Raw genomic sequence first — 10,404 nt, 5'->3', positions numbered from 1 at the left:
GGAATGTACCTGGGGACCCCCTCAGACACGCCCCTGCTCCAGCACAGAGTGAGCAGGAAGAGGGTGACCCAGCACTGCTAGTGCCTGGCAATGTTACTGTCCCTGTCTTCTGCACAAAGCGCATTTAGGCTGGGCCTTAGCTGCAGGCAGGGCTTTATCCCATGCACGTGTATCTCCACACTGTGGCCATCTGCAGTGTGCAATCACCTCTGCACTCATCCTCCTCCCAATTCACGTCTCCCGTGAGTCTGGATGACTTGCAGAAATAGCTTTCTTGTGAACATGGGTCCTTGGGACGCTGGAGTAAATGTGTGCCCCACTGTGTTCCTTGCTTCTCTGCATGGAATGTGAAGCAGATGTTTCTTAAAACAGTCTGACCTGAGGAGCGCTCCGAGGAGTGTTCCATCCTCATCCAGGTAGAGCAAAAGCAGCCCCAGGCTAGGAAACAGAGCAGGGAGCACAGAGCCTTGCTCCTGGCTGTGCAGGACCACTACTTCTCCTTGAGCACGTGCACGTCTCTGCACTCTGGATCTATGCATTGCTCTTCCTAGGGTGTTTCTGGTTCCCCATTCTGGCTTTGAAAGCAGCTGCATGCCAGTTCAACACAGGGTCCTGCAACAGTCCAGCTTACTGCAATCCTTTTATGCGCCCTTCTTAGTTCCTCTGGCCTAGGGATGCTTTAGGAGCTTCTTGAGCATCTTGAGCTCTTCTCAGTGACCTGCCAGGATCCATTCACCTCTGTGCTCAGGCAGCTGGGGCTGGTGAGCCCAAACAGAAAAGACCTGCAAAAGGATCATGTGTTTTCACTCAAATTTACTTTTTGATCCTTTAGTACTTTGTAGCTGAGGATCACTTGCTTTGACTGAGATGCAAAGATTATTTTGCTTGCCAAGAGAAAAAAAAAATGCTGCCTAGATGTGGTTTTCATGGAGAAGTCATTTTGGTTTTGCTCTATTGCTGGCTAGTGATGTTCCTGTAAGCACACATGTTTTGTGCATGATTGCACATCTGTGGTTTCTATTAAAAACACTGCCATCTACTACAGTTGAGCAAGAGATCCCACTTCTGCATGTAAAAATGAATTGCATCATGTTGTTAAAGCTGTAAATGTTCTCTTGCAAGGCTGTAACTTATGTCGTCTCATCCTCCTTCCTAGTATTGTAGGAGACTTTTACTGCCTGGCAAATTTTTCCTGGTGTTATGTACTCTAAGGCAAAACTATGTTTCATTGAGGATATGTTCATTTTCCCTGCCTCCAAAGTTGAGCCTTGCTCTGATTTAGTTATATTGGGATTAGTGAGGGACTGGTGTAATTGCAGATGACACTATTCTGCTGCAGAGTTTCTCAAAGACACTAATGCTGACTGTGTGTCTGTAACCTGGCAGCCAAGCCCCATCAATCATGCTAAGCAAAGCTTAAACTCAAGTGAGGATAAAAAGGCAAGATAGACCACGTCTGTCAGCTTTGCTGCTTGCCACATCCCGCCTCCTCTCGAAGAGATTTCAAAGCATGACCTAAAAAAGGAGAAAAATGCTTTGAGACATTTCCATTCCAGCAAGAGGAGGAGTGCTGGGGGAGAGTGGTCGGTGTGCACGGGTGCCATTCAGCGTCTGTTTTAACGCAGGGTGCGCATGGCTGTGACGGGCACCGAACCTAGGGCTGCATGATGCTGAAAGGGGTGTAGTGGTTGTCTGCATCCCTAGAGTCTTATGTCCAGTGGGACATCCATCTCTTCTGGCTCATACCTGCTTGTGGCAGCTGCTCTGGTAGCTCTGCCAGCTTTCGTAGTACCTGATGGAGCTAGTTGTGACCTTTAAAGAGAGACAGGGCAAAGGCAGTAATATAGCAAGGTGAAGAATTTGCAGCACACTTTTGTGGTGTTTCTGCTAGCAGTGAATCATTATGGGCGGGGAAATGTCTCTTATTGCACTTATTTTCAATTTTTAGTCCTCATTGTGCTTTCTGCCTCACAATTAAAGAGCTATTTCCCATTATTTCCTCTCCTCAAAGTTACCTATATACCATGATTCAGTCTTGCAATAAGCTAAAAAGCTCTGTAGCTCTTGCACTATAAAGCCCACACAACTCTCACTTTCTGCTGCAATTTTCAGTGTCCCTTTAAAACATCTACACGCTCCAGCTCTCTGTGCACCATTCAGCAATGGGTTTCAGGAGCTGGGTATGCAGAAGGAGGTCAACATCCCTTCCCTTCCCTGCTCTACTGTTTGCACACAAGAATTGCATTTGCCCTTTTTCCCAGGGCTTCCTGCTGTTGTGTTGTTTGTCTGCTACGACCCCGACACCCTTTTCAGCATCACGGCTGTCCTGGATACAGACCTCATCCTGTTGGTATTCATGTGTGAACCCTTGTGGTTCACATGAGGCCAGCTTCCCCAGCAAGGCTGAGCCGAGCCCTCCTGGTGACTGCACCCTGCTCCTTCTGCTTTACCTGTCCAAACAGTCCTTGTGGTGCTTACATACTTCATCCCCAGCAGCTTTAATTTTAAGACCAGACCCTTAGTTAAATACCATCCCCAGAAAAAACACTCTATTAGAGTTATCATCACCCATTCGCAATCACTTTTTTCACCCTGGGTCTGGTGGTGCAGGATGGGACCCATTCCCCTGACATTTCTCAGCTGCTTTCAGGAACTAGCTGTCATTTGGGTATTATGTAGAGATATCTTTTGGACATTCAGTGAGGCCAGGGCCCAATTTAGTGTCTCTATATTGCTACTGTGCGCAGCTAGCTGTGAAAGGGCAGTCATGACAAGGCAGGTTGTCTTCTCACCACTAGGCTAGGAGGTGTTCAAATGCTCCCAGGCTTTTGGGACTCTGACAGGGGGGGCAGAGGTAAAAGGCTGCAATATTGTGCAGGCCAGCAGGAGAGATATATTCACAAAATAAAGTTTTTCCCACCATCTGTGCTGCCCGAGCCCTTGGGCAGGTATTATGTTCCCGTTCTCCCAAGAGCTCCTGCGTCAGGTTACCTGCTGGGTTTGTTCTTGTCAAGTAACTAGCCAGCCTGCCTTGGTATGCAGGTATGCAGGTATCTTGGTATGCAGGCCAATATCTCCTTTTCTTTGTGAAGATGTTAAGAATGGCTTTTTCCCTAGAGGTTTTAGTTTCCTGCAGCAACCCTCCTAAATCAGAAGTTACAAAGTGCCAGAAAGCTGCTGTTTGCTCCTCATCTTCTTTTCTGCTTGCCTCAGGTATTCACTCCACCTCACAGAGCCAACCAATATCATGGAGGTTCAGCCACTGAAAGTTAATGGCCCAAATCCTTGTCATTATGTTGAGGGAGAGGTGGATGTTAACCAGCACTCTTCAGAGATACCGCTGAAGTAGGCGCTTATGTGTGTCGCTCCATGTCTTGAGATGCTAAAGCAAGATAGGCTTTTACCTGAAGTTTTCTCCTTTTGCCTTTAAGCAATTATTGATCTTGGCCCACAGATTCTTCTTAATTATGTTTTTTCACATTGCCTTTGAAATGTTGCCTCCCAGTACCTGTTAGGCTTTTTCCAGGGCAGTAGTTAGGACATTAACGTGCAGAGGTGCAAAGCTGTGGAGGGATTTGCATTAGGAAACCACTTTAGACAGACCTATCACTTTCCCTGATACACGGTGAAACTTCTGTACATCCACAAACAGCTCAGCAGTGTGTCAATGACTGTAGGGGACCAGCAACAGAGCTGTTATACTCTGCCGGGACCATACCATTTGCCTGTAATGCCTCTGTGATGGGACGCAAAGCCCCAGCACTGCCATAAGGCACCAGCAGTGGGGGTGTGGCTGGATGCACCAACAAGCAGTGGCCAGGGTGCTGGGCATCGCTGGGAGAGGAACCAGGGACAGCCCCGGGTGCACCTAGTGCCGCGGCATTGTGGATTGCAGGTGCCTACAAGTGATGGAGGAGCCCAGGACCTGTCCCTGGTGATGTGGGGTGGGACCCGTTCCCCTGACAATTCTCAGCTGCTTTCAGGAACTAGCTGTCACTTGGGAATGATGTAGATGTATCATCTCACTCACCCAGAAGTCATAAACCAACTCATAAATTTGCAACCATGAGGCCAGAAAGCCTCGCAGCAGAGATGGAGAACAGAGATAGAGGAGGAATCATATGAGACAGAGAGAGCAAGAGAATTTCCTGGTAACCTCAGGCTGATGGCACAACTCAGTTACCTGGGTGGGTAAGCAGATGTTATGGACACAGTTCATATGCATCTGCATACACGGCCAACAGCAAAGTGTCAGTAGGTGGTACCTACGGATGCGAGGCTTTCTGATGTGAGTGAACTGATCATATTGAACATGGGCTATAGATCTAAAGTTTGCCGTGCAGCAGAGGCTCCTACCCACATCTGACTTTGCGTCTGTTCTGAACAAGTAGGTCATCAACACTCAGCAGATGTTTTATTGCTGCTTATGAGCTACTTATGGAAGCACTCTTTTTAGAAAAGTTCCCTTTTACTGCCTCTTTTGCCTGTAATCCTCTATTTGCATCTTGTTCAGGCTGCACTTGTTGGACCAGTATGTGTGTTGGAGAAAGCAAAGGCTGTTAAACCCATTTATTAGCAGTTGCTTTCTAAGCATCAGATTGTTATTTATTTGCTATGTTTAAAAAAGTTCAGCAAGCTGGACACTTTTCTTCTTTTTTCTACCTCGGTGATGAAAACACCAGAGCTATTCATATCATTTTTAATGACTGTTAATGAGCCTCTCACTTTACTGTCTTGATCATACTGGTGTGATGAAGAAGCAATCAAATCACAATGTGCCAGTGGAATAACAAGAATGTAGTGGAACAACAGCCAATAATAACATAATTGTGGATAATTTTTCTCAGATAAGTTTGGAGAATAATATCAGGGTCATTAATTGAAATTTGTGAGTCCCATCAAGATGACCCAGCTGGTTTACCAACCCTTGAAGGCAAAGATCCAACTGCACCTAAGCAGTCAAATATCTGAGTGGTGGCAGGGACTCCCTTCAGCTGTCACAGATGTATCAGTAAAGTGGACTGAAAACTTGTTCTACTGGGTTACAACTGCTTAAGAGAGAAATTTAAAATTTCCTGTTCTTCTTGTGTTGTGGTTTAGCCCCAGCTGGCAACTAAGCACCATGCAGTTGCTCACTCACTTCCCCCTCCCCCAGTGGGACAGGGGAGAGAATTGGGAAAAAACTCATGAGTTGAGATAAAAACAGTTTAATAGGACAGCAAGAGAGAAGGAAACAACAATGATAACAACAATAATAATACCGACAAAGGAATGTACAAGAACAAGTGATGCCAAATACAACAATTGCTCACCACCCAGTGATTGATAGCCCATCCCCGAGCAGCAATTCCCACCCTCCGTCTAACTCCAGTTTATGTACTGGGCATGACGTTATATGGTAGGGAATATCTCTTTGGCCAGCCTGGGTCAGCTGTCCTGGCTGTGTCCCCTCCCAACTTCCTATGCACCCCCAGCCTTCTTGCTAGCAAGTCAGCACAAAAAGCTGGACTGTCCTTGACTACTTAGCAACAACCCAAAACATCAGCACGTTATCAACAGTTTCTCATCCCAAATCCAAAACACAGCCTCACACTAGCTTCTGTGAAGAAAACCGACGCTGTCCTGGCTGAAACCAGGACATCTTGGTATCCTAAACGGTCTGAATGATTACAGAGGAAACAAAACACCAAAAATGAAAAGGATCCTGTGGAGCCATGTGATGGAGGAGTGGACACAAAGGATCTTACAGGTTCTGGAAGTGGTCTCTGCAGGATAGGTGAGCTTTGTTTCTCTTTTTTACTGGCACATTTTAATTCTTTCCAGCTTTGCTTGAAAGAGTTGGTATCTGTCACTGCTGTCCTCAGTTTACATTCTTTTGTCCTCTCTGAACTTGAACCTTCCCTCCACAATCCTCTGACCAGGTTGGTCACAGTGTGGTGCATCATAGTAAAAGGCGCACAGGCTTACAATACGTAGATTTCCAGGTTTTTCAGTGGATGTGGCTGATGTGCTGTGGGTCAGCACCACAGTAATTAGCTCACATGTCTGTATCCACAGAATACCAATTGCAGCCTCTCCACAGCTCAGGACAAAGATGTTGAAGGAACATCTTTGCTTGCCTCAATACAGGTTAGAGCTGTATCTGCTGCACTGTGATAAAAGAAGTTTGACTGTAATGTCTTTAAAAACAAAATCTAGCACTCACTATATTTTCTGTGACTAAGATTTTCCAAGTTCTCTTGTAGTATCTAAGTGAGAGAGATGCCTTCAGAGATCCTGACATGCTCATTTTCTGCTGGCTAATGTGAACTGTTTGTGTACAGGATCACTCATTTCTGACCTCCTGCAAGTGCAGAGCACGTCCTGCAAGCTCATTCATCCACAGAGTATGGATGGGCCTCGGGATCTGTTAGGGAGGTGCACAAAATTTCTTATTAGTAGCCTTAGTGCTCACCCACTCAGCACAGGACGTGGAGCCATGCCTTGGTGAGCTGTGAAGGAAAAACAGTATCATGTGGCTGAGCTACAGACCCTTATCCTAAGAGAAGTTTGCGATATCTTTTTGAACTCTCCAAGCTGTGGAGAAACCACTCCATCAGCTGCTCCCATGCTAAATACCCTTCGTGTCAGGAACATGCAGCTAATTTCAGGTTTGAATGGATCTCACCCCAAATGTCAATCACCAAAAGTCATTACTCTTCCTTCTGCTGAAGAGAGCCTTCCAGCTGATCCCAAGCTTGGTAAAAGTACAGACTGACTGAGTTGCCACCCACTAGTGCCTTTGCTCAGCTAAGTAAAGGTTCTTCTGTTTCTTGCTCCAAGTGAAAGTTTTCCAGGCCTTAGGAAATGTCATCTTCATGACTTTCCTCCAGGTTCTCTGCCTCTTTTTTTTTTTTTTTTTTTTAAGGCTAATCTGAAAGTCTCCAAGAAGTTTCAGCTATTCTTAGGAAAACTTCTCCATACAGGTTAGCCCATTCATGAATTTTAAGAGCATTTTAACATAAGCAATTGCTGCTCTTATCTTTTCTTACTTTCTGCCAGATCAAAGTTGGCTTATTTATCATTTATTTTGTTTCCAGACACAGAAGACAAGTATTTAATGAGCATTTTTACCTCTTCTTCATCATTGCTGATAATTCGCACCATCCCCATCGAATAACAGTTCTGTACCACATTGCCTATTTCTACTGTTCCTAAGAGATGCAAAATATTATTAATGTCCTTATCCCACTGCCCTTAAATTTTCTACATTTAACTTCCCATGTCAGTTTGGATGAACAGTTAATTCATTGTTATTGATTTTTTCCCCTTTCCATCGAATACATTGGCTCAAGCAGGAGGGAGGCTTAATAAGTTATATACTGGAGACCCAAATGGGGCTGCCCCATGGTCAACACTCAGCAGACCTCTAACAAATGTCTCCTTGCTGTGCACTCGGATGGACAAAACTAGGCAGCAGCTGCTGAGGGCTCCTGGGAAAGTTTCTCAAGCCGTGCTCGTCATCCAGTCCCCCTCATGTGCTCCCAAATGCACCACCACTACCACCACCACCCCCCATAGCCTCCATGTTACACTGGCATGTACAGACTTCATAGACACCCCTGTTCCTCCGTGCAGTTTGGACGAGAGTCCCAGGTTTCTTTGAGAAGGGTTTTCTGCTATCCTTTGAGGTTGTTTTCCTCCCCTTTCAAGTTTTAACTAAAGGTCTATCTCTTCAGTTTGTGACAAGAGGCAAGACTTGACTTTTTCTATCCCTTTGTCAGCCTTTTAGCCCTGAAGAAGGACGAAGCAGTGACAATCCTGTGCTATGCAATGCTGGAAGGAAACTGTCTCTCATCGGTGGTCACCCAGGCCTGGAAGGAGATGGAGGAAAGAGTCCTTGGGTTCGGAGATTCGGTAAAGATGCTGATGTCCATCTTTGATCCCCACAGTGTGCTGGGCTCCCTGCAGTGCTGACCACAATGCTCCGGTGGCCAGAGCTCATCAGCACTGTCCTTTCAGGTGCCACCTCCCAGGAGAAGCTGACCTGGGTGACCAGGGACGCAAGCTCCAAACCAGGGATATGGGAGCCTCTCAGTCTCCTTTTTTCCCCCCTGACCCCACCACTGCATCCACCCTAGGTGTGTGACAGCCTTGGGCGGCATCACATGGACCTGTGCCCTGACTGCGCCTTCTGCTCGCTGAAGAGGGAGCAGTGTCAGAACATCAAAAATCTGAACCGTGTTCACTGCGAGACAGGCAGCTTCACCACCTACATCAACCCTCAGATCTCAGCCCAGCACCAGGCTGCAGGCAACAAGGTATTGAGTGTGCTGGCCTCTGAGGAGGAGCCTGGACTGGGTATTGGTGAAGCAGGGGGAGAAGCAGAGCTCTCTTTATCCCACCTGTTTGCAGACCAGCTCCCCAGAGGCCTCGGAGTACTATGGCATGGAGGTTTTCAGAAGGCTGAGGGTGGAGTATTGGTGCAGCCGGATCGCCACCCATGGCTGCGAGAACCCTCGTGTGACCCTCTGGCTGAAGGCAGAGTACACCGCATTCCAAGATGGAGATGCCCCAAACCAGGTGGGTGCCCAGTGGGTGCTGCCATCCGTCCTTCTCCTTTTCTCTCTTTGGCCTTCATTCCCATCTCCCCAGATCTGCGACTCAGGTGGAGTTCAGCACCCCAGCTACTGCGCATTCAAGAGCTACCAGTGTCTCCAGAAGAGCCTCTACAACCAGAGGGTGAGAAGCAGCCTGCGCTGCCCTTTAGACAGCCTTCTCCTCCACAGCTGGTCCCTCCACAGCCAGTCTCAAGTCCCTGCAGGACTTACTGGCCCACTGCTTTTCCCTCCAGTAGGACAGAAGTGAGTGTGTTTGGGGGGTGACAAATAGTGACCCAAGCACAGCTGGCATGTAATTGAGGTGGTAGGATTTGCACAGACTCTGTAAGAGATGGCAGCAGAGACAGCCACTAATGTTGAGACAGAGGAGCTGTGGCGATCTTCCCACCCATTGGGGCATCCCTGTATATCCCCCTGCAGGGAAGGGTCTCCCACATCTACTAGGTGCTTCCTAGGTGGTAACAAAAACCAAAAACACCAGAGCAGGACAGAGGGAAGCACACAGTTCAGCTATCATCCTCTCCCTCCCGCTTCCCAGCTGATGCTCCCTTCTTCCCTCTGGTGCCCCCATCATCCCAGCCTCCAGATGCCATCCATCATGGGGGTCCTCTTTCCTTGGCCAGAAGGATGGGCAGTGCTATCAGTCCTATAAACTCAGGCTCTCTTTGCAGGTGTCTCGCCGTGGCTGCCACAGAAACAAGACGTACCGGGTGCTGAGTGAGAAGGAGGGAGAGGAGGAGGTGCGGCTGTGGCACCAGAGGTTCCTCAGCCTCACCAAGGGGTGATACACAGTAGCGGGGGGCATGCGTGGGAAGCACAGTGCTCTGGAGCAGGCTCTGTGGGGCTGTGGTGGAGCACAGACCCTGGATAGACTTGGATAGCTCTTACCAGACCCCTTGCTGACCAGCCAGCTCATCATGGCCAGATCTCGCCCTCTGAGCACCTTCTCTGCACCATGAGGGGAGCCTCACTCAACAGCATTTCACTCTGGCACCTGCTAGAACTCCTGAAAATGTTTTCTCCAGCCAAAGGAGCAGCTGAGTGTCGGAGAAGGCATCAGCTCTGGGAACCTGGATTTAAAGCCACTGGCCCAAGTATCCGTGTCTGAAATCCCCAGCCATCTCTTGCCTCCCTCCCCTACAGGCCTATACCAGTCAGTAGTTCTCCCAAGATGTGTCTTACTGTATAAAGAGCCCATTCACCTCACAAACCTAATCTCCCTTCTCTCTGCTGCCTCCACTCTATTATACCTCTCAGTGACTCCTCTTATGGCTGAGGTGGGTCCCCACTCCCACCTGGTGTCTCTTGCTGTCTGCAGCCCATGTGTCCTCTGAGCACGAGGACTCCAGCGTGGCCTCGTCCCCTCCCAGCCCACGGGAGGGAGCAGAGTCTGGTACTCTCCAGGTCCCAAATGCAGCGTGTGAGGAAGGAGCTGATGTACACACTTTGCTTTCCACTGCAACTGGTTTATTTCTAAAGTTTAAGGGTTTATTTGGCCTGTGTCCTCCAACTCTCCATCTGGAAAAATCATTCAAACCACAAAAATCCCAATGAGGCTGGTGAGAGGGTGCTGCCCCGGGAGCCATGGCTGCTCACCGGCAGGGCAGCAATACCCCAAGCAACCTTCACTCCCTCTCAGCCTGTGCATCTCCCCCACACCTTCTCCTTCTTCCCTGTGTCTCTTCCTGGGCTCTCCTCTCTCCAGTTGCCTTGCAGTCCCCCGACAGCCTCCCACAACCCCGGCATGCTCCCCCTCAGCGGCAGCTGTGCACTTCCACAAGGTGCCGGCACTGCTTGCACTTGA

General features: G+C 48.3%; 1 protein-coding gene across 1 annotated transcript in view; it reads left to right on the top strand.

Annotated features, from left to right (window-relative positions):
* Window positions 1–9,385, top strand: part of ACRBP (acrosin binding protein) — a 15,053-nt gene extending 5,668 nt beyond the window's left edge. The window contains exons 6-10 of the mRNA XM_010288181.1: window positions 7,764–7,896; window positions 8,121–8,300; window positions 8,395–8,562; window positions 8,635–8,721; window positions 9,272–9,385. Coding sequence (XP_010286483.1) covers window positions 7,764–7,896; window positions 8,121–8,300; window positions 8,395–8,562; window positions 8,635–8,721; window positions 9,272–9,385 — 682 coding nt within the window. The remainder of the gene's footprint in view (window positions 1–7,763; window positions 7,897–8,120; window positions 8,301–8,394; window positions 8,563–8,634; window positions 8,722–9,271) is intronic.
* Window positions 9,386–10,404: the final 1,019 nt, after the last annotated feature.

This window comes from Phaethon lepturus, unplaced genomic scaffold, assembly GCF_000687285.1.
Source record: "Phaethon lepturus isolate BGI_N335 unplaced genomic scaffold, ASM68728v1 scaffold18935, whole genome shotgun sequence".
In the NCBI taxonomy this organism is placed as follows: domain Eukaryota; kingdom Metazoa; phylum Chordata; class Aves; order Phaethontiformes; family Phaethontidae; genus Phaethon; species Phaethon lepturus.
This window is presented reverse-complemented; position numbering and strand designations above follow the sequence as displayed.